Below are 23,357 nucleotides of genomic sequence, written 5' to 3' on the forward strand. Positions count from 1 at the left end.
ACCCCCTAGGAAGAATGAATACAGGGAATACTGAAATGGTTGGGTCAGGACCAGGAACACTATCACACACAGCTGAGACATCTATGCCTGAAAAAGGGACGAACCCAGTGACAGATGTTTTACCGGGTTAGAGACCTGTTGAATAAATGGATAGCAAATCAAATTGCTAATGAGGTAAAACAGAGGTGCAGGTCTTGGAGCAGTGAGTTGACTCATTACTACCAAATTTACAGAAATTGGTTTGTCAAATGAATGAATCACACTTCCATGAAGCCAAACAAACAGCAAACACCCATCGGTGGGCCCTGTGTCCTTGAGAAGCCACCAATGGAGACAAGAAACCGGCTGAAACTAAACAAGAGTCCTGGAGCTGAGAAGGAAGTCCTACACTAAGGCATCCAGGCCCCACCTTCCCAACAAGCAACCCTGAGATAAGGGTCCCTACCCCATTAGACTGGAATTAGTGCACAGTGCCTTCCTTGCCAGGAAGTACTAAGGTGTTACACCTGTGGGAAACCCAGACACCTAGCCCTGTTCTGAACTGAAAGGAGCAAGGAGGAACCAATAGAGATTGAGCTTCTCCAAAAGGTTGCAGGCCGTATCTTAAAGGAAGAGGGACGGCCAGAGTGGACAGAGGAATCAACGGAGCCAGAAAACCTCTGATTTATTTCCTGAGGCAAAAGATGGATAGAACGCAGATAGTGGACAGTTTGTAACATTACCAAAGTGATTCCTCAGTCTCTGTGGTATGATACGGTTAGTGAGAAAGATAGGTCGGGATATAGATATGTTTCTGTGAATGTCTTCTCAATCCCATTATCTGCCTTTCAGGTTACAACTCAGTGTTGAAATTGCTTGGGAGGAGCTTGCCATACGGTTGAAGCAGCAGAAAGGATGTTGGTTTCCCTGTGAAGGGTAAGTGGGAGCTGTTCGCCAAGATGGAAGATGGAGCAAATACAGCCCTTGAAGCTTGGAGTGTTTATCAAGGCCAGTCTCTCAACGCTCCCTTAGGTCACTTAGAAAGAGCAACAGGGCTTACTACTAGGGCACAGCTCACCAACAGAGAAGCAAACTCCATGGTATTGGAACTCTCAGCACAATCACAAGGGAAGTCTTAGCTCAGCTGAGACTTTGCCTGTGCCGAAGATCACGATTTCCTAGATAATCAGCAATTTAGCATCTAAAAGGATCTGCTTCAACACAGATAACCAAGAGCTTTCAGAAATGATTTGGGAGTCCACGAACATCTGTTGCCTTGGAGAAACCCACGAAAGTGCAGCGGGTGGAGATGCGGAACAAGAGCTCGCACCTTGCAAGTTTAAGGTCCAGGGGCTGGCACTTGGGCTCGAACAAATAAACTCATACCTGGCCCTTGGGCAGGCTACAACTGGAACTCAGTCACTCATCAAGATGTTTGGAAGGTGCAGCATAATGGAAGTCCTATCCACTATTTGGCTTCTACCCCAGAAAGAACCTCTGCTCCTTGAATAGGAATCAGCACAAATTGGTACCTATGCCCCCCACTCACCCTCAATGTATTAGCAAGCTAGTAAGTCGGCAGGTGTTGCTGGGAAACAGGATATGTTGGCAAGGTCATCCAACAGGTGTCACATTGGAAGATATGTTACTTTTTTAAGACAATTAAAATTGTGCCACAATTGGCAGCATTGCCTCTTGCAGATATTCATTTTGTTTTTCAGACAAAAACAAAATGACACTTTATTTATTGGCCAGCAGAAAAGAAGTGGAGGGTAAGGTTGTGTGTTGAGTTCGGGCAGGAATGGACAGAAATCATTCCTCAAAGTTCGAAGGACTGTTATTATTGCCACAGGTTGAAAAGATAACAGATGTTCAAAGAGAGTTACATATTTCAGAGGTTGCGTTGAACAGTGAGAAGCAGGCTTTCCAGGTTACTCATCGGACTGCCACCCTCTGCACTCCCTCTGATGTGATGCGCCATTTTGTAAAGACTTTTCCTTACCACCAGCTTGTGGCAAAAACAGTTTTTGGTTCTCTTAGCAGGATTAATCATATGTTGTGAATTCTGATGTAGAGGAGATTGCATAATTTTTAATGCCGCACCCTCCAGATCTGGAAAGGAGTTAGTCAATGAGCCCCATTGTGCTGCAGTAATGTTTCAAGATCTTTACTATCAATCAAATTAATTAGACTTCAAGGTGAATGCCCTTATGGAGAGACTAAAATCTAGATTTTTTATTTTTTATTATACCTGGTTCAATTGAATAAAGAACAATTTTTACAAGTGTATATTGTAATGTTGGAAAGGATTAAAGGCCTCTCTGGGTTGGCCCAGTTCCCATGAAACTGGAGTTATTTTTTTAACAGAGTGGGGGATTAGACATTTTTTGAAATACAGCTCGTTTTTAATTCTTTTTCGGTTGCATTCTACTCTAAAATGAGGGACCGACAGAGGAAACTAACCATAATTATAAATAAATAAGTGAATAAAAATAAAGCAACTTAAATTGCAGGTGGACAATACCCATCAACGGAATAAAGTTGGCACGCCCCTAATCATCACTACCCATTTCCCTTAAGGTTAATCTTTAGTCAGAGTTGTAGATATTCCCCAATTCCATTTAGCTTTGCCACTTCTTTGTTCACTTATAGACTCGCTTGAGCCTACACTCTGTGAACTGAACTAAAACCAATGCTCCTAGGCAGGGACCGTTGGACCGGAAATAGTCATATGACGTCATAACCTGAAATGAACACTAAAGAGGGACTATGTGAGGATGAATGAGTTGAATGTTTTGACAGTAGGCAGAATAGGTGTGCCTGACAGCCTAATGATCTGTTCTCAAACCTTCTGAAGCTTCGATTCTGTCAGGTGACCAATGACCTACATAGATAAGGGGTCAGGAGGGTGGAAAAGGTTTGCATTGCCTGTTCTCACTAGGTGTAGGTTACTGTTTTCCTTAGCTTGTAAAAAATGGATAAAGGTGCCTCTGTTGATTGTCACCCTAAATTGATGCGTGAGCTGGGTTTCCCCGACAACGACCCTTCTTCTTTCCTTCATCGCACCCTGCCCACTGTATTTCTCTTGTAGGTCTTCCTCTTACAACCGATGCTCTCATTAATCTATTCTCCCATAGCTTCGTCTCTCCCACCTCCAGCCCTCACTTCCCCTCCTTTCTTTTTGCAAGCGTCCGCCCTCATCCCTTTCTCCTCTCACCTTCACAGCTCACGCCTCCAGCAGCATTGGAATAACCAGGTGCACAGAGGCAGAAGTAGGACCCATTGCTGTTTAGACAATCCCCGTTGGGGCCACAGATGTCTGCCCGCAAACACTCATTCACGTCTGCAGTGAAGAAAAAAATATTATAAATAAATAAGAGGCAAAGATAAGAGAGCATGTCCATCTCAAACAGGGCCGTTGGCAGTCAGGAGGAGGTGGAGATGAGACTGCATCTTTATCCCTAACACAGATACATGTCTATGTATGAATTTATGGACATTTGTTTTTCTTTTTAAAACATTTTTTATTAGCATTTCTTAGTTTGCAATTTTAAACTTTTAATGCTATATTTCTCATTACAAAACAGATTTGTGTCGTTAAAACAGTACAATAAGAAAAAGAAAAAGAAAGGATAAGAAAAAAAAGAATAAAAAGAAACCAAAAAAAGGCCAAAGTCCAATTAAGTGACTCCACAGAAAGATTCAAACTTGAAGTTCATGATATTCGATAAGTGATTGAGGTAAACAGCTAAATGTTAAGCATAGGGATGTATCTTCATCCAGAGTAACTAACTGACTCCTTAGTTCTTACATCATCACCTTTCCCCCAGATCAGCACAAATACAATTACCGCCATGTATGAATGTATGGACATTTCGATAGCACACGACTAGCTGGTGAGCAACAGAGCATTGTACATACATTCAATTCGTATTTTATAGCGTGCTTTATACCGGAGACCCGTCTCTAAGTGCGGGACCAGGATTCAAACCTGTGGTGCTCTGCGTTGCCCCTGAGCTCTCCTCCCGGCATATACCTGTCAGGAGGGTTGGGAGCCTGAATTGACACAGGGGAGGAGATGGAGACTGGATGAGAGAGTGGGAGCAAGTGAAAATGTGGGGGAAAGGGAGTTGAACTCTTATATAAGCGAGAGCAGTGTCTTCAGTCCCTCCCTGACCTGTAGGAGAGCGAAGCCAGCCTCCTGTGCCAAAGTAGCTTATTCCAGAGTATGGGCGTGTAGCAGGAAAAGACGAGCTTTGTAGAGCGACTAACATGAGAAGGTTAAGTAGGGGTAACATGTTAGAATCTCGGTGTGGAAAAGAACGTGGTAAAAATGCATAGAAACCCACAAGCAAAAAATGAAAGGTTAACTAGGTGTAAATGAATAGAAAAGAGGGAGCGCAAAACAGTTTAAAGATGGATGTGGGTAATTGAAATCACAGGATGGCAAATAGAAAATAGGAGGGAAGAGGACAATTACTTTAGAAAAGACATGTGGGAAGCCCTCTTCACCTCACCCTTTTCTCGCCCTAAAAAAAGGACGGAAAACATGCAGCATGACAGATAAAAAACACTAAGCCCATATCTGTATCTAGGTATGGGAATAATATACAGTTATTAATTACCTGTATATTATGGTGTACAAAATACACATCAAAATAAACATGAAAGATTACATGGCATTATCAACGGACAGCAAGGCACTAAACATGTGATCTGTTAAATACAAGCAGTGCCCAATTAATCAACAATTTCCAGAGACTGTGACGGTGTTAGTTAGAGTTTGCAGCGCCAACTCCTAAGCTATATATGTAATGTTTCCTGAATAGATGGAAAACTGCCTGCAGCCGGTGGGCGACGGACTGTAACACCTATCAGTCCAAAATTACAGCAACTCCAAAATATTTTTGTCAACCCACACTGTGCACTCAGTGTCTTGACTTAGTTACTAACTAATTGAACCATTCAAAGACAACTTATCCATAAACGCATGGTTTAATACTTAATTATGTCCAAGTTGTGTATTGTTACATCATACATCAATTTGAAATATAAACATTGACAATTAACCACACATTTGGGTTGTGAATATTTGCCAACAATAACCTCTTGCTTGCACGTGCCTATTTTTTCGCCAAACCCTTTGGCTTGGTCTAGGCTGTTAATTATGTCCTTGTACATAACCTAACAGACAAATACACACTTATCCTTGTTTACATTCCCTCAATACATGACTCTGTATTGCCCTTTATGATAGAAAAGAATCAATTTCTCATCACTTCAATATTCCTGATTGTTGCCAATTTCTACATCATGAGTTGGGCGCGACTCCCCGGTTAGAGTCTACCCTCTACTTGCTTGTATCGATATCCCATGCCTTGCCTGTTCTGGGTCATAAATTCCAGTTCATCCCGCCAATGGTTTCTGTTCTTCTACCTGTGTTATTAAACCTTCAGCACCAATTTGCCGTTTGATATCACTTAAATGCTTATTGTTAATTTCCCCTATGGAATGTCCGCTCTGGATCCTGGAGTTCAGCTCCTGCCATGGGTGAATCCTCTACTTCTATAGGAATTATTGATTCCTCTGCATCGATTTCACTTTTCCTGTAACCTTTTGGATCTGTTTTCCCGGGATATTTCAAGTTGGCGGAGGCGTACCGCACACATCCCGGGAAAACAGAACCAAAAGGTCACAGGAAAAAGGTTGAGTCTAAGACACACTCTGGGTGGTGAGCATGGGTAGGCAGGAGCAGGACTAGTAGTCATCAGAGGCCCACTGCAGCGCCGGCGGCATCAAAAGGAAACCTGTTTTTCAGTCCTCCCCATCCTATCTGAGTTGCAGTCGCTCCGCTTGCTTAAGGTAGGTAATAATAAACCCAATTTTTAATAGACTATTCAGTTTGCGGTGAGCGATTAGTTGTATTTTTCATACGAGACACGTTTCCAAGTGGCTGTTGCACATATGGCAATATTGCAGATGGAGGAGGCATTCCACGAGCGCGGTGCCTTTACAAAATGACGTTGTTTATATCGATGAGGGAGAGCCAGCAGCTGAGGGGCAATGAGTCGGTGGATAGGTGGAGAGGAATGGTGGCAGTGAGACATACACAAAATATGGCATACACGGCACCAATGTATGAATTTGCTATTCATAAATGAGGCTGTTTCTCGTCAGGGTAGGGTAGTTTTGGTAAGGTGAAAGTGCCCGTAGGTGGTCAGGGGTGCCTCGTTAGTGCTACTACCCCCTTGCCAGCTTTTGTATCATACAGGGAAGGGAACACCACCAGCCAGACATGCTTTCAACTCAACCTGCGCAGGGCTACAATAATGTAACACAGAACGCTTGTTTTAAGCAACACATCATCGAAACCTATACTAATTGTTGGTTGGCAAAATTCAAAACATATTAGGAGATAAATTACGACTGCCTAACGGCCTCCACAGGGTTTAATCCGGCACTGTATGCCTTCCTCTTCATCTCTACTGGGGGTCTGCCTGCTTCTTCGCCTCTAATGGAGCCATTACCAGTGAAGATGAGGGTCTGCCTGCCTCTTCGCCTCTAATGGAGCCATTACCAGTGAAGATGAAGGTCTGCCTGCCTCTTCGCCTCTAATGGAGCCATTACCAGTGAAGATGAGGGTCTGCCTGCCTCTTCGCCTCTAATGGAGCCATTACCAGTGAAGATGAAGGTCTGCCTGCCTCTTCGCCTCTAATGGAGAAATTACCAGTGAAGATGAGGGTCTGCCTGCCTCTTCATCTCTAATGGAGACATTACCGGTGAAGATGAGGGTCTGCCTGCCTCTTCATCTCTAATGGAGACATTACCAGTGAAGATGAGGGTCTGCCTGCCTCTTCGCCTCTAATGGAGCCATTACCAGTGAAGATGAGGGTCTGCCTGCCTCTTCGCCTCTAATGGAGCCATTACCAGTGAAGATGAGGGTCTGCCTGCCTCTTCGCCTCTAATGGAGCCATTACCAGTGAAGATGAAGGTCTGCCTGCCTCTTCGCCTCTAATGGAGAAATTACCAGTGAAGATGAGGGTCTGCCTGCCTCTTCATCTCTAATGGAGACATTACCAGTGAAGATGAGGGTCTGCCTGCCTCTTCATCTCTAATGGAGACATTACCAGTGAAGATGAGGGTCTGCCTGCCTCTTCATCTCTAATGGAGACATTACCAGTGAAGATGAGGGTCTGCCTGCCTCTTCATCTCTAATGGAGACATTACCAGTGAAGATGAGGGTCTGCCTGCCTCTTCGCCTCTAATGGAGACATTACCAGTGAAGATGAAGGTCTGCCTGCCTGCCTCTTCATCTCCAATGGAGACATTACCAGTGAAGATGAAGGTCTGCCTGCCTCTTCGCCTCTAATGGAGACATTAACAGTGAAGATGAGGGTCTGCCTGCCTCTTCGCCTCTAATGGAGACATTACCAGTGAAGATGAAGGTCTGCCTGCCTCTTCGCCTCTAATGGAGCCATTAGCAGTGGTAAGGTGAAAGTGCCCGTAGGTGGTCAGGGGTGCCTCGTTAGTGCTACTACCCCCTTGCCAGCTTTTGTATCATACAGGGAAGGGAACACCACCAGCCAGACATGCTTTGAACTCAACCTGCGCAGGGCTACAATAATGTAACACAGAACGCTTGTTTTAAGCAACACATCATCGAAACCTATACTAATTGTTGGTTGGCAAAATTCAAAACATATTAGGAGATAAATTACAACTGCCTAACAGCCTCCACAGGGTTTAATCCGGCACTGTATGCCTTCCTCTTCATCTCTAATGGAGACATTACCAGTGAAGATGAGGGTCTGCCTGCTTCTTCATCTCTAATGGAGACATTACCAGTGAAGATGAGGGTCTGCCTGCCTCTTCGCCTCTAATGAAGCCATTACCAGTGAAGATGAGGGTCTGCCTGCCTCTTCGCCTCTAATGGAGCCATTACCAGTGAAGATGAAGGTCTGCCTGCCTCTTCGCCTCTAATGGAGAAATTACCAGTGAAGATGAGGGTCTGCCTGCCTCTTCATCTCTAATGGAGACATTACCAGTGAAGATGAGGGTCTGCCTGCCTCTTCATCTCTAATGGAGACATTACCAGTGAAGATGAGGGTCTGCCTGCCTCTTCATCTCTAATGGAGACATTACCAGTGAAGATGAGGGTCTGCCTGCCTCTTCGCCTCTAATGGAGCCATTACCAGTGAAGATGAAGGTCTGCCTGCCTCTTCGCCTCTAATGGAGAAATTACCAGTGAAGATGAGGGTCTGCCTGCCTCTTCGCCTCTAATGGAGACATTACCAGTGAAGATGAGGGTCTGCCTGCCTCTTCATCTCTAATGGAGACATTACCAGTGAAGATGAGGGTCTGCCTGCCTCTTCATCTCTAATGGAGACATTACCAGTGAAGATGAGGGTCTGCCTGCCTCTTCGCCTCTAATGGAGCCATTACCAGTGAAGATGAGGGTCTGCCTGCCTCTTCGCCTCTAATGGAGACATTAACAGTGAAGATGAGGGTCTGCCTGCCTCTTCGCCTCTAATGGAGACATTACCAGTGAAGATGAAGGTCTGCCTGCCTGCCTCTTCATCTCTAATGGAGACATTACCAGTGAAGATGAAGGTCTGCCTGCCTCTTCGCCTCTAATGGAGACATTACCAGTGAAGATGAGCGTCTGCCTGCCTCATCGCCTCTAATGGAGATATTACCAGTGAAGATGAGGGCCTGCCTCTTCATATCTAATGGAGACATTACCAGTGAAGATGAGGGTCTGCCTGCCTATTCGCCTCTAATGGATACATTACCAGTGAAGATGAGGGTCTGCCTGCCTCTTTGCCTCTAATGGAGACATTAGAAGATGAGGGCCTGCCTGCCTCTTCGCCTCTAATGGAGACATTACCAGTGAAGATGAAGGTCTGCCTGCCTCTTCACCTCTAATGGAGACATTAACAGTGAAGATGAAGGTCTGCCCTCCTCTTCATCTCTAATGGAGACATTACCAGTGAAGATGAAGGTCTGCCTGCCTCTTCGCCTCTAATGGAGACATTACCAGTGAAGATGAAGGAATGCCTGCCTCTTCGCCTCTAATGGAGACATTACCAGTGAAGATGAAGGTCTGCCTGCCTCTTCATCTCTAATGGAGACATTAACAGTGAAGATGAAGGTCTCCCTGCCTCTTCGCCTCTAATGGATACATTACCAGTGAAGATGAGGGTCTGCCTGCCTCTTTGCCTCTAATGGAGACATTAGAAGATGAGGGCCTGCCTGCCTCTTCGCCTCTAATGGATACATTACCAGTGAAGAAGAACGTCTGCCTGCCTCTTCACCTCTAATGGAGACATTAACAGTGAAGATGAAGGTCTGCCCGCCTCTTCATCTCTAATGGAGACATTACCAGTGAAGATGAAGGTCTGCCCGCCTCTTCGCCTCTAATGGAGATATTACCAGTGAAGATGAAGGAATGCCTGCCTCTTCGCCTCTAATGGAGACATTACCAGTGAAGATGAAGGTCTGCCTGCCTCTTCATCTCTAATGGAGACATTAACAGTGAAGATGAAGGTCTGCCTGCCTCTTCGCCTCTAATGGAGACATTACCAGTGAAGATGAGCGTCGGCCTGCCTCATCGCCTCTAATGGAGACATTAGCAGTGAAGATGAGGGCCTGCCTGCCTCTTCATCTCTAATGGAGACATTACCAGTGAAGATGAGGGTCTGCCTGCCTATTCGCCTCTAATGGATACATTACCAGTGAAGATGAGGGTCTGCCTGCCTCTTTGCCTCTAATGGAGACATTAGAAGATGAGGGCCTGCCTGCCTCTTCGCCTCTAATGGAGAAATTACCAGTGAAGATGAAGGTCTGCCTGCCTCTTCACCTCTAATGGAGACATTAACAGTGAAGATGAAGGTCTGCCCGCCTCTTCTCTCTAATGGAGACATTACCAGTGAAGATGAAGGTATGCCTGCCTCTTCGCCTCTAATGGAGACATTACCAGTGAAGATGAAGGTCTGCCTGCCTCTTCACCTCTAATGGAGACATTAACAGTGAAGATGAAGGTCTGCCCGCCTCTTCATCTCTAATGGAGACATTACCAGTGAAGATGAAGGTCTGCCCGCCTCTTCATCTCTAATGGAGCCATTACCAGTGAAGATGAGGGTCTGCCTGCCTCTTCGCCTCTAATGGACATATTACCAGTGAAGATGAAGGTCTGCCTGCCTCTTCATCTCTAATGGAAACATTACCAGTGAAGATGAAGGTCTGCCTGCCTCTTCGCCTCTAATGGAGACATTACCAGTGAAGATGAGGGTCTGCCTGCCTCCTCGCCTCTAATGGAGACATTACCAGTGAAGATGAGGGTCTGCCTCCCTCTTCGCCTCTAATGGAGACATTACCAGTGAAGATGAGCGTCTGCCTGCCTCATCGCCTCTAATGGAGACATTACCAGTGAAGATGAGGGCCTGCCTGCCTCTTCATCTCTAATGGAGACATTACCAGTGAAGATGAGGGTCTGCCTGCCTATTCGCCTCTAATGGATACATTACCAGTGAAGATGAGGGTCTGCCTGCCTCTTTGCCTCTAATGGAGATATTACCAGTGAAGATGAAGGAATGCCTGCCTCTTCGCCTCTAATGGAGACATTACCAGTGAAGATGAAGGTCTGCCTGCCTCTTCATCTCTAATGGAGACATTAACAGTGAAGATGAAGGTCTGCCTGCCTCTTCGCCTCTAATGGAGACATTACCAGTGAAGATGAGCGTCGGCCTGCCTCATCGCCTCTAATGGAGACATTAGCAGTGAAGATGAGGGCCTGCCTGCCTCTTCATCTCTAATGGAGACATTACCAGTGAAGATGAGGGTCTGCCTGCCTATTCGCCTCTAATGGATACATTACCAGTGAAGATGAGGGTCTGCCTGCCTCTTTGCCTCTAATGGAGACATTAGAAGATGAGGGCCTGCCTGCCTCTTCGCCTCTAATGGAGACATTACCAGTGAAGATGAAGGTCTGCCTGCCTCTTCACCTCTAATGGAGACATTAACAGTGAAGATGAAGGTCTGCCCGCCTCTTCATCTCTAATGGAGACATTACCAGTGAAGATGAAGGTCTGCCTGCCTCTTCGCCTCTAATGGAGACATTACCAGTGAAGATGAAGGTCTGCCTGCCTCTTCACCTCTAATGGAGACATTAACAGTGAAGATGAAGGTCTGCCCGCCTCTTCATCTCTAATGGAGACATTACCAGTGAAGATGAAGGTCTGCCCGCCTCTTCATCTCTAATGGAGCCATTACCAGTGAAGATGAGGGTCTGCCTGCCTCTTCGCCTCTAATGGACATATTACCAGTGAAGATGAAGGTCTGCCTGCCTCTTCATCTCTAATGGAAACATTACCAGTGAAGATGAAGGTCTGCCTGCCTCTTCGCCTCTAATGGAGACATTACCAGTGAAGATGAGGGTCTGCCTGCCTCCTCGCCTCTAATGGAGACATTACCAGTGAAGATGAGGGTCTGCCTCCCTCTTCGCCTCTAATGGAGACATTACCAGTGAAGATGAGCGTCTGCCTGCCTCATCGCCTCTAATGGAGACATTACCAGTGAAGATGAGGGCCTGCCTGCCTCTTCACCTCTAATGGATACATTACCAGTGAAGATGAGGGTCTGCCTGCCTCTTTGCCTCTAATGGAGACATTAGAAGATGAGGGCCTGCCTGCCTCTTCGCCTGTAATGGAGACATTACCAGTGAAGATGAAGGTCTGCCTGCCTCTTCACCTCTAATGGAGACATTAACAGTGAAGATGAAGGTCTGCCCGCCTCTTCATCTCTAATGGAGACATTACCAGTGAAGATGAAGGTCTGCCTGCCTCTTCGCCTCTAATGGAGACATTACCAGTGAAGATGAAGGAATGCCTGCCTCTTCGCCTCTAATGGAGACATTACCAGTGAAGATGAAGGTCTGCCTGCCTCCTCATCTCTAATGGAGACATTAACAGTGAAGATGAAGGTCTCCCTGCCTCTTCGCCTCTAATGGATACATTACTTGTGAAGATGAGGGTCTGCCTGCCTCTTTGCCTCTAATGGAGACATTAGAAGATGAGGGCCTGCCTGCCTCTTTGCCTCTAATGGATACATTACCAGTGAAGAAGAAGGTCTGCCTGCCTCTTCACCTCTAATGGAGACATTAACAGTGAAGATGAAGGTCTGCCCGCCTCTTCATCTCTAATGGAGACATTACCAGTGAAGATGAAGGTCTGCCTGCCTCTTCGCCTCTAATGGAGACATTACCAGTGAAGATGAAGGAATGCCTGCCTCTTCGCCTCTAATGGAGACATTGAAGGTCTGCCTGCCTCTTCGCCTCTAATGGAGACATTACCAGTGAAGATGAGCGTCTGCCTGCCTCATCGCCTCTAATGGAGACATTAGCAGTGAAGATGAGGGCCTGCCTGCCTCTTCATCTCTAATGGAGACATTACTAGTGAAGATGAGGGTCTGCCTGCCTATTCGCCTCTAATGGATACATTACCAGTGAAGATGAGGGTCTGCCTGCCTCTTTGCCTCTAATGGAGACATTAGAGGATGAGGGCCTGCCTGCCTCTTCGCCTCTAATGGAGACATTACCAGTGAAGATGAAGGTCTGCCTGCCTCTTCGCCTCTAATGGAGACATTAACAGTGAAGATGAAGGTCTGCCCTCCTCTTCATCTCTAATGGAGACATTACCAGTGAAGATGAAGGTCTGCCTGCCTCTTCGCCTCTAATGGAGACATTACCAGTGAAGATGAAGGAATGCCTGCCTCTTCGCCTCTAATGGAGACATTACCAGTGAAGATGAAGGTCTGCCTGCCTCTTCATCTCTAATGGAGACGTTAACAGTGAAGATGAAGGTCTCCCTGCCTCTTCGCCTCTAATGGATACATTACCAGTGAAGATGAGGGTCTGCCTGCCTCTTTGCCTCTAATGGAGACATTAGAAGATGAGGGCCTGCCTGCCTCTTCGCCTCTAATGGATACATTACCAGTGAAGAAGAAGGTCTGCCTGCCTCTTCACCTCTAATGGAGACATTAACAGTGAAGATGAAGGTCTGCCCGCCTCTTCATCTCTAATGGAGACATTACCAGTGAAGATGAAGGTCTGCCCGCCTCTTCGCCTCTAATGGAGACATTACCAGTGAAGATGAAGGAATGCCTGCCTCTTCGCCTCTAATGGAGACATTACCAGTGAAGATGAAGGTCTGCCTGCCTCTTCATCTCTAATGGAGACATTAACAGTGAAGATGAAGGTCTGCCTGCCTCTTCGCCTCTAATGGAGACATTACCAGTGAAGATGAGCGTCTGCCTGCCTCATCGCCTCTAATGGAGACATTAGCAGTGAAGATGAGGGCCTGCCTGCCTCTTCATCTCTAATGGAGACATTACCAGTGAAGATGAGGGTCTGCCTGCCTATTCGCCTCTAATGGATACATTACCAGTGAAGATGAGGGTCTGCCTGCCTCTTTGCCTCTAATGGAGACATTAGAAGATGAGGGCCTGCCCGCCTCTTCGCCTCTAATGGAGACATTACCAGTGAAGATGAAGGTCTGCCTGCCTCTTCACCTCTAATGGAGACATTAACAGTGAAGATGAAGGTCTGCCCGCCTCTTCATCTCTAATGGAGACATTACCAGTGAAGATGAAGGTCTGCCTGCCTCTTCGCCTCTAATGGAGACATTACCAGTGAAGATGAAGGTCTGCCTGCCTCTTCACCTCTAATGGAGACATTAACAGTGAAGATGAAGGTCTGCCCACCTCTTCATCTCTAATGGAGACATTACCAGTGAAGATGAAGGTCTGCCCGCCTCTTCATCTCTAATGGAGCCATTACCAGTGAAGATGAGGGTCTGCCTGCCTCTTCGCCTCTAATGGACATATTACCAGTGAAGATGAAGGTCTGCCTGCCTCTTCATCTCTAATGGAAACATTACCAGTGAAGATGAAGGTCTGCCTGCCTCTTCGCCTCTAATGGAGACATTACCAGTGAAGATGAGGGTCTGCCTGCCTCTTCGCCTCTAATGGAGACATTACCAGTGAAGATGAGGGTCTGCCTCCCTCTTCGCCTGTAATGGAGACATTACCAGTGAAGATGAGCGTCTGCCTGCCTCATCGCCTCTAATAGAGACATTACCAGTGAAGATGAGGGCCTGCCTGCCTCTTCATCTCTAATGGAGACATTACCAGTGAAGATGAGGGTCTGCCTGCCTATTCGCCTCTAATGGATACATTACCAGTGAAGATGAGGGTCTGCCTGCCTCTTTGCCTCTAATGGAGACATTAGAAGATGAGGGCCTGCCTGCCTCTTCGCCTGTAATGGAGACATTACCAGTGAAGATGAAGGTCTGCCTGCCTCTTCACCTCTAATGGAGACATTAACAGTGAAGATGAAGGTCTGCCCGCCTCTTCATCTCTAATGGAGACATTACCAGTGAAGATGAAGGTCTGCCTGCCTCTTCGCCTCTAATGGAGACATTACCAGTGAAGATGAAGGAATGCCTGCCTCTTCGCCTCTAATGGAGACATTACCAGTGAAGATGAAGGTCTGCCTGCCTCTTCATCTCTAATGGAGACATTCCAAGTGAAGATGAAGGTCTGCCTACCTCTTCATCTCTAATGGAGACATTAACAGTGAAGATGAAGGTCTCCCTGCCTCTTCGCCTCTAATGGATACATTACTTGTGAAGATGAGGGTCTCCCTGCCTCTTTGCTTCTAATGGAGACATTAGAAGATGAGGGCCTGCCTGCCTCTTTGCCTCTAATGGATACATTACCAGTGAAGAAGAAGGTCTGCCTGCCTCTTCACCTCTAATGGAGACATTAACAGTGAAGATGAAGGTCTGCCCGCCTCTTCATCTCTAATGGAGACATTACCAGTGAAGATGAAGGTCTGCCTGCCTCTTCGCCTCTAATGGAGACATTACCAGTGAAGATGAAGGAATGCCTGCCTCTTCGCCTCTAATGGAGACATTGAAGGTCTGCCTGCCTCTTCGCCTCTAATGGAGACATTACCAGTGAAGATGAGCGTCTGCCTGCCTCATCGCCTCTAATGGAGACATTAGCAGTGAAGATGAGGGCCTGCCTGCCTCTTCATCTCTAATGGAGACATTACCAGTGAAGATGAGGGTCTGCCTGCCTATTCGCCTCTAATGGATACATTACCAGTGAAGATGAGGGTCTGCCTGCCTCTTTGCCTCTAATGGAGACATTAGAAGATGAGGGCCTGCCTGCCTCTTCGCCTCTAATGGAGACATTACCAGTGAAGATGAAGGTCTGCCTGCCTCTTCGCCTCTAATGGAGACATGAACAGTGAAGATGAAGGTCTGCCTGCCTCTTCGCCTCTAATGGAGACATTACCAGTGAAGATGAAGGTCTGCCTGCCTCTTCGCCTCTAATGGAGACATACATTACCAGTGAAGATGAAGGTCTGCCTGCCTCTTCACCTCTAATGGAGACATTAACAGTAAAGATGAAGGTCTGCCCGCCTCTTCATCTCTAATGGAGACATTACCAGTGAAGATGAAGGTCTGCCCGCCTCTTCATCTCTAATGGAGACATTACCAGTGAAGATGAAGGTCTGCCCGCCTCTTCATCTCTAATGGAGCCATTACCAGTGAAGATGAGGGTCTGCCCGCCTCTTCGCCTCTAATGGACACATTACCAGTGAAGATGAAGGTCTGCCCGCCTCTTCATCTCTAATGGAAACATTACCAGTGAAGATGGAGGTCTGCCTGCCTCTTCGCCTCTAATGGAGACATTACCAGTGAAGATGAGGGTCTGCCTGCCTCTTCACCTCTAATGGAGACATTACCAGTGAAGATGAGGGTCTGCCTGCCTCTTCATCTCTAATGGAGACATTACCAGTGAAGATGAGGGTCTGCCTTCCTCTTCATCTCTAATGGAGACATTCCAAGTGAAGATGAAGGTCTGCCTACCTCTTCATCTCTAATGGAGACATTACCAGTGAAGATGAAGGTCTGCCTGCCTCTTCATCTCTAATGGAGACATTACCAGTGAAGATTAAGGTCTGCCTGCCTCTTCATCTCTAATGGAGCCATTACCAGTGAAGATGAAAGTCTGCCTGCCTCTTCTCTGGTAGTCTAGGTGGCAATTGTCCAGTTACAGAATGTCTGAGTGCTCTGGGGGAGGAGAGAACAGAGTTCCCAGTGTGTATGTCAGAGGGATGCCAATACTTTGCTGCTGGCTATGTGTGCCGGGCACTGATGCCCACAAATGCTTTAGACTTGTATAGAGGTACAGATATAGGTAAAGAGAAAGGGGCCTGATACTAGCACAGAGCCATGAATCTAAGGACTATCTTAACTGATCCAATAATAAATTCCAAAGGGCACCAATTACAAGAGCATGGTTTCGGTGTATACTGTTAGGAAAGGTTAGAAGTAAAAGGTCAGGAAGATATTGTGGGGCGGAATGCCCAATGTGCCATGCTGAACTAGAGGACATGGCACACTTCCTTTTGTTTTGTCCTGAATAGGATTGTCCAAGGAAGAAATTGCCAGTGCCTTTACTTAGAGGCCATGGTTTTTCACAATATCGTCCAGCTCTATATTTCTTTTGCTGGATGTTGCATATCCTGCTCTAGCTTGGGCATTATCCTTGTGTAAAAGAAATGCTTGGAAACTACAGGAAAAGAAAAAGTCCATGGTGACCTAATCCCTGTCTCTCAATATAGTGTTTTTAAGAAATTGCATTATTGATAAGCATGTTATATGTATAATATTTGTGTTGTATTGATTGCGTTGTTTTAATGTATTTTATGGTGGTCTAGTGTACAGGCCTGTGTACACAGGCCAAAGTGCATGTTTTCATTCACACAGTAGAACCACTATATATCTAAGCCGACAGCTCCCTCTACCAGTGACAACAGGCAGAACTATGCAAAATGGAGCACTCTATATCCTAATGCAACAGCTCCATTCAGCAGGGCATTCTGTGCATTCGGGCAGCCTCTACTGCGCATGACGGCATCAGACACACATACATCTAGCCTTTTATTATTGCTAGATTTAGATCTAGCTTTAGATTTATTTAGATCAATTTATACCAAACTAAACTTTGGACATTTTAATATATTTTTTAGGATTTATATAGCTGAATTTTTATTTAAAGAAATGTGCATTTTGATGACCTATTATGGATTTTTTACTTACGCGAATAAAGAACTGATTGATTCATTCATTCATTCACTAGCACAGAGCATTGCGATTATGCCCTGTCACTTCACACACATGCAATGACCATTACAGCTGAATTCCTACCTTCACAATGGGTTCCATTCTCTAGCTCGAAGCCTGAGGTGCAGAGGCAGGTATAGGATCCTGGTGTGTTAATACAATGTCCCCCGTGACAGCTGGAAGCAGTGACAGCGCACTCATCAATGTCTGAGAGAGAAGAGAGAGTGGAAAGGAAGAGACCATCCGATAAGTTACAATCTCTCAAGAAGAAGACCCTGTAAGCCTACTTTCCCTTCCTTACTATGACACCTTCCAACCTTTCTTTTTCTCCATTTTTGTTTCTCTTTTATCTACTCTTTGCCTTTTTCCTTTCACTCCATACTTATCTCCATTTTCTCTGTCGCAATATGGCCAACCTCCTTTTTCTCTCTCCCATTATGGCCCACCTCCATTTTCTCTCTCCCATTATGGCCAACCTCCTTTTTCTCTCTCCCATTATGGCCAACCTCCTTTTTCTCTCTCCTATTATGGCCAACCTCCTTTTTCTCTCTCCCATTGTGGCCAACCTCCATTTTCTCTCTCCCAGTGCGGCCAGCCTCCTTTTGTCTGATTCTCACTCCTCCCTCAACTAGCAAATTCGTAGACCAGTTACTTATTACAGTCTAGTCTGAATAGTAATCTCCCCTATGACAGCTGGAAGCAGTGACGGCACACTCATCAATGTCTAAAGTGAAAAGGAAGAGATCATCCGATAAATTGCAACCCCTCAACTAGAAGACCCTGTTAGCCTACACTTCCTTCCTTACTATGCCACCTTCCAACCTTTCTATTTCTCCAACTTTGTTTCTCTTTCATCTACTCTTTGCCTTTTTCCTTTCACTCCATACTTCCCTCCGTGTTTCTCTCTCACAGTATGGCCAGCCTCCTTTTGTCTGGTTCTCCCTCCTGTACCCTACCTCAACTAGGCAAATTATTACAACAGTTAATTATTGCAGTTCAGTCTGAATAATAATCTCAACACAAGAAGAGAAGTAATCACCACCCTGAGCCTTGGTTACATCATAGCACAGGAATAGAGGGGGCTGGCGCCAAGTGAAGTACAATGGGATGTTCTGGGCCTAAGAATAGCAATGCATTTCAGGATCATAGTCTCACTCATGCACAGCCCTGAAAGCAGAAGCCCATACTGACCGAGGAGTCAATGTCAATCCCAGTCCAGAACAGACGCTGGTCCCAGCCCCACATCCCAGGAAGATCCTGCCCAGGAATTGGGGTTGATGCACTGAACTGCAAGCTGATAATTAACGTAGTGAATTCCAAGACAGAATGCGGAGAGAGATGCATGGAGACAGGCTTACCTCTGCACATGAGCCTGTCCGCAGATATTCTGTACCCGTCTTCACACGTAAGGCAGGAAAATGACCCCAACGTGTTGGTACAGACACCAGAGGGACAAACCGAGGGCAAGGAACACTCGTCAAAATCTGAAAAAAGAACACGTGTTTCTAAAGTACATTTGCCTCGTGTGACAGAGTTGCCTATGGGCGGAAATGATGGAGGGCTGAGCACCTCTGCGTGCAGGGGAAGCCACCAGTGACCTGATGTCACGCCTGGAGTTGGTACATTGAGGATCCCACGGAGCTTTCCCAGACTCCTCTCAAGATTGACGTTACTGGCGAGCAGCCACCCTCACCAGGGAAGGTACATAGTATATCCCACTAGAAGATGATGGAGAACCAACACAAATGCCCAGTACACCTATTAACAGTATTCAGGGGAAGACGCGTTTAGGGAATCAGCCCTGGGAAGAGTTAATCAGCATTGCAGCAGGGCATCAGGCCTTGTGTTGGGTCCCATTCATCTCACCTGCATGCAGAGAGGTGTTCTGTATCAAGCACCGCTGGGCTGTGCATGCCCTGGTGTAGAGTGTGGGTTGGAGCCTAATGAGAAGCGAGCCACAGCAAACAGCAGAGCACAAAGCAACAGCAGTGGCTGTGTTAGCAGAGGCTGTCAGCAAGCAAGTGAAGAAGACGGACATGCTATGTGAACCCTCTGAGGGTCGGGGCGGCCGGGGAACTGGCTGGAGTAGAGTTGTAGAAAGCCTGAATCACCTGAATATTGGTGAAATTACGAGACCCACTCATGCCGAGGAGGTGGAACCAGTAGGCAAAGACCAATTATATGCAAACATATGAATGGGATAAGGAACCCAACATCCTATCTTTCATTACAACAATGAGTGGCCATGCCAGCAGATATAAAAGGCGGAAACCTGCAGAGTATTGCTTTCATTTCTGTGATAGGAGCACGAGAAGGGGAGAACCAGGGTGGCCAAGCCTACTAGGCCTCACTTCCTGTTTTCTCCCCTCCCCCTCCTTGTGTTTACATCTGTTTTTGTTTGTGTTTTATGGCTTGTCCCCTATTTAAAATGTGATACGCCTATTATAGTATACCCATATGCCTCGTTTCTTCTTGTAGTCCTCTGATATTATGTTTTTATGCTCAATCTTTTCCATACATAACTGTTACCAGGGTCAGACTGGGACAAGAAATAGGCCTGGACACCCAAGAAAAAGTGGCCCACACCTCGCCTCAAAAAAGTGGCACACCCAATGCATCATGACCATTGACCTCTGATGACATCACCGGAAGTGGTGTCATTTGACCCCACCCGAAAGTGACATCCCAGGAAGTGATGAAACAGGACCTTTCACCCCTTGACAAAACAGGAAGTGGCATCAAATAGCATTGTTCCTAAGTACACTACGAAAAATATGGTTATGATTTCACTAATGTGATATACATTTCCTACAAGAAAGGATAACCATGTGTATCATTAATATCTGTTTGTATAGATCCATATTGTCATATACTGTGAATGCAAGCAGACGTCCAAGTCCAAATGATAATATGTTAGTGTATAGCCCTCACGCTTAAGCTCTTTTTTACTGAACAAATAAGCACACAATATTGCCCAAACTGTGTTGGTACTCATGTATCGACCTCAGAAGGACCAAAGGCTGAGATGGCCTTGCTGGGATTCAAACCTGCAACGGGCAGATCACACACACATCGCAGCAGCGAGCACTCAACCCACTGAGCTATCATTCAGGTATAGTAAAATGAGCAATTATTCTGTAGTGGATACCATTAAACTGGTAACTGAGATTTAAGTAGATCAGTTAAGTTCATCTGCAGGTCTGGTGCAAAGTTGGCCGCATGCTGCAGCAGCATGTGAAGGATGCATGCATCATAATTTATGATGCACACATCATGCATGCAAATCAATCATCAAAGCAAGGACACATGTGTTACCGTGCTGTAAAGAATGAGGGCGTTGTGGGTGCTTCTTATTAAACCGTCTCAGGCGTGGGCAGAAGCCGGCCCCCAGGGACTACACATGATTTTGGCCCGGCCACGGGCTGATTGGCAGATGGGCCAATCCGACCCTGACTGTTAATCATTATTGATGTTAAATGGCTGTGCTTCTCTACTCTTAATAAAATTCAATCAAACATTAAACAAAAAATGAAGTATGGGACCTTGGGACTAAGGACATTAGGCCATTTTCGATCTGTTAACCCTTCGGCTGACTTTAGGGGCCATTATGATTTTGGCAGTAATGGTAATTCTGGGAGGCTTCACAAAATATGACCAGCATTATCATCTGCTGGATTCAGGGTATGAAGATGTTACCCCTGGTGGCAGGCTAAAGGAATACCACCGGAGGTAAAGTCCTTTGGCAGATTTCAGCCAAAGTATAAAGTGGCAGTAAGAATTCCAAATCGGCCTCGGAAAAATATGTCAGACTTGTTTCATTGCACAGATGGGAAGCATTCCCTTCTCTTGCAATGTAAGGGGTGAGAGGTGGGTATCTATGGTCCCCCATTACCCTCTTACCCGCTCAAAACACAAGAGGGCCATTGTTGACCAAATAAAATAATAAGCTCATATCGGGACATCAGGGATGAGATAGGGTTTTTGGCGGGGGTAGGGGGTGCTGTAGAACCAGTGAGGGAGGTTGTGAAAGACCTAGAGAGGACCCCGGCAAGACGTTAGCGTGGCCTCCTCTCTAGCTATAGGTCTGGGCCTTCGTTTAAGGCAAACTGCAGCACGGCACCCACCGCAGAACACATATCAGGCTCCAGTGCAGACTTCTGACCCGGGAAGAGGGGGTCTTCCACCCACAGAAAATCGCCAAGATGGCTACTAGAAACCGAGCTTGCTGATAGGCTGAAAGAGAGACATGTACTTGGACTGCTTTGTTTGGGACACTGAGCTCATACACTTATATGTGGTTTTATTTGTAAATCCGCTGGAAAGGACCAGGGCCCCGTCCTAACAAGAATGGAATTGACTTTTACTATGGACCACTGGACCTTTCTGAGACTTCCTTATGCGTACTTTAGCCTGACTATGCTTGAGTTGTGTCTATGCAGATCCTTTGCATTGAGAGAATTGCGTTAGGTTTTCCTCATGGGACTCTTAAAAAATCCCTTATGGTAGACAAATGGTACACCTGTCATAAGCTTCATCTGTGAATGCTTTGTGACAAGGGCCGGTCCTACCGCGTGAAGGTAGCCTTTATACTGGCACTATTGGAGACAGTAACCTTTGGAAGAGACTTTCCAATTTTTCCGCACTGACTATCGCCGGCCCATTATCAAACGCAGAAATTAACTGAGAGCCAACTCCCCTACCTGAGGGAAGCAGTCCCTTACCAGCAAGGTTGCATGGATGGTATCCTGACTGCACAATCGCCTTCATCTCGGAATGATGCAACTCCCCTACCTGAGGGAAGCAGTCCCTTACCAGCAAGGTTGCATGGATGGTATCCTGACTGCACAATCGCCTTCATCTCCGAATGATGCAACTCCCCTACCTGAGGGATGCAGTCCCTTACCAGCAAGGTTGCATGGATGGTATCCTGACTGCACAATCCCCTTCATCTCGGAATGATGCAACTCCCCTACCTGAGGGAAGCAGTCCCTTACCAGCAAGGTTGCATGGATGGTATCCTGACTGCACAATCGCCTTCATCTCGGAATGATGCAAGGATTTCGATTTCCTTGCTCCATTTACTGTCCCCCGAAATGAACCCAAACATTCTAGGTGACAAATTCCCTTGCTGTACATGACTTCTAATGAAGTAACCACTGGGAGATGACCCGCTCCTCAATGCCAAGGGGAACATCCTACCGAAAACAAACCACTGTTAGAGCAGGATCTTCCGAGCCAAACCGTAAGATCCCCATGTAAGAAAAATCTAGGGGGAGGAGGCATGTGATGGAGGTAACGATGTGGGGCGATCAGGAGAGCCTGCAATCATCTCAGGGCCAGGGGAAGTCACCAGCAGCGTAGCCTCGCCAGGAAAGGTACAATGGATAAACTCATAGAAGATATGTTTCATGGAGAAACAAAATGTCCTCCATACCTACTGTCAACGCATGAAGCAAGCGTGTGTGCTTCACGCATTCACACTGTGAGCAAGCAGGAAGCAAACATACTTCTAGTCTTGGCAGCGGGAAGACTGGCTCACCCTGACCACCATGCTACTGATGTTTTGTTATGTTACTGGGATTTATACCATGTACCGCTACCATTTGCATGCTTTCCAGTGGCTTTTGTGTCATTCCAAGATGGTATACAATATACAAGGGTATCTGTAAAACTTAAGGTCCTCCAGGACAGAGTCATAGAAATAAACAAAAATTGACCTTAGCTGTGAGGTTGGAAAGGCCCTTCTTACACACTTTTTTTTTAAACACAAAAGTACATTTTATTACAAAACTTATTCAAGTTGCCTTATACTGTTTACTTATAAAAACCCATATACATTCCAAATTGCAACATAACCTAATTCATTCCACCATACATACACATTCTCACAATATCACATTAACATGAATTACACAATTACATGGGTTATCAATTCCATAAAACCCTTACAACAAACAAAAAATCAGTTAATCCTTCACACCATTTGAAATTACAAGTGTGTCCATCTGTTAAATAGCACAAAACAGCTTATCAACATTGTCTACATGTGTTTCGGTCCGTATAAGGGGCTTCTGATGTTGCCTTGCGTTAGCCCGACCTTCTTCAGAACGAAAGGTGGGGTGTAAATGTCACCTCACCCTTACACACAATCCAGTGGAAGATGTCTTCTTTTTTTTATTTTTA

At 46.0% G+C, this 23,357-nt stretch overlaps 1 protein-coding gene across 4 annotated transcripts in view; it reads right to left on the reverse strand.

The window, feature by feature from the left end:
- The window catches only part of LTBP2 (latent transforming growth factor beta binding protein 2), a 1,918,131-nt gene that overhangs the window by 318,585 nt on the left and 1,576,189 nt on the right, over positions 1-23,357 (reverse strand). For 2 of the 4 annotated variants that reach the window (XM_069637634.1, XM_069637632.1), the window contains 3 exons: positions 18,533-18,658; positions 17,259-17,381; positions 3,197-3,322 (listed from right to left, as the gene is read on the reverse strand). In XM_069637634.1, coding sequence (XP_069493735.1) covers positions 3,197-3,322; positions 17,259-17,381; positions 18,533-18,658 — 375 coding nt within the window. The remainder of the gene's footprint in view (positions 1-3,196; positions 3,323-17,258; positions 17,382-18,532; positions 18,659-23,357) is intronic. The other 2 variants (XM_069637635.1, XM_069637633.1) reach the window with 1 other exon arrangement.

The sequence above is a fragment of the Ambystoma mexicanum genome, chromosome 14, assembly GCF_040938575.1.
Source record: "Ambystoma mexicanum isolate Mex_15411 chromosome 14, UKY_AmexF1_1, whole genome shotgun sequence".
NCBI lineage: Eukaryota > Metazoa > Chordata > Amphibia > Caudata > Ambystomatidae > Ambystoma > Ambystoma mexicanum.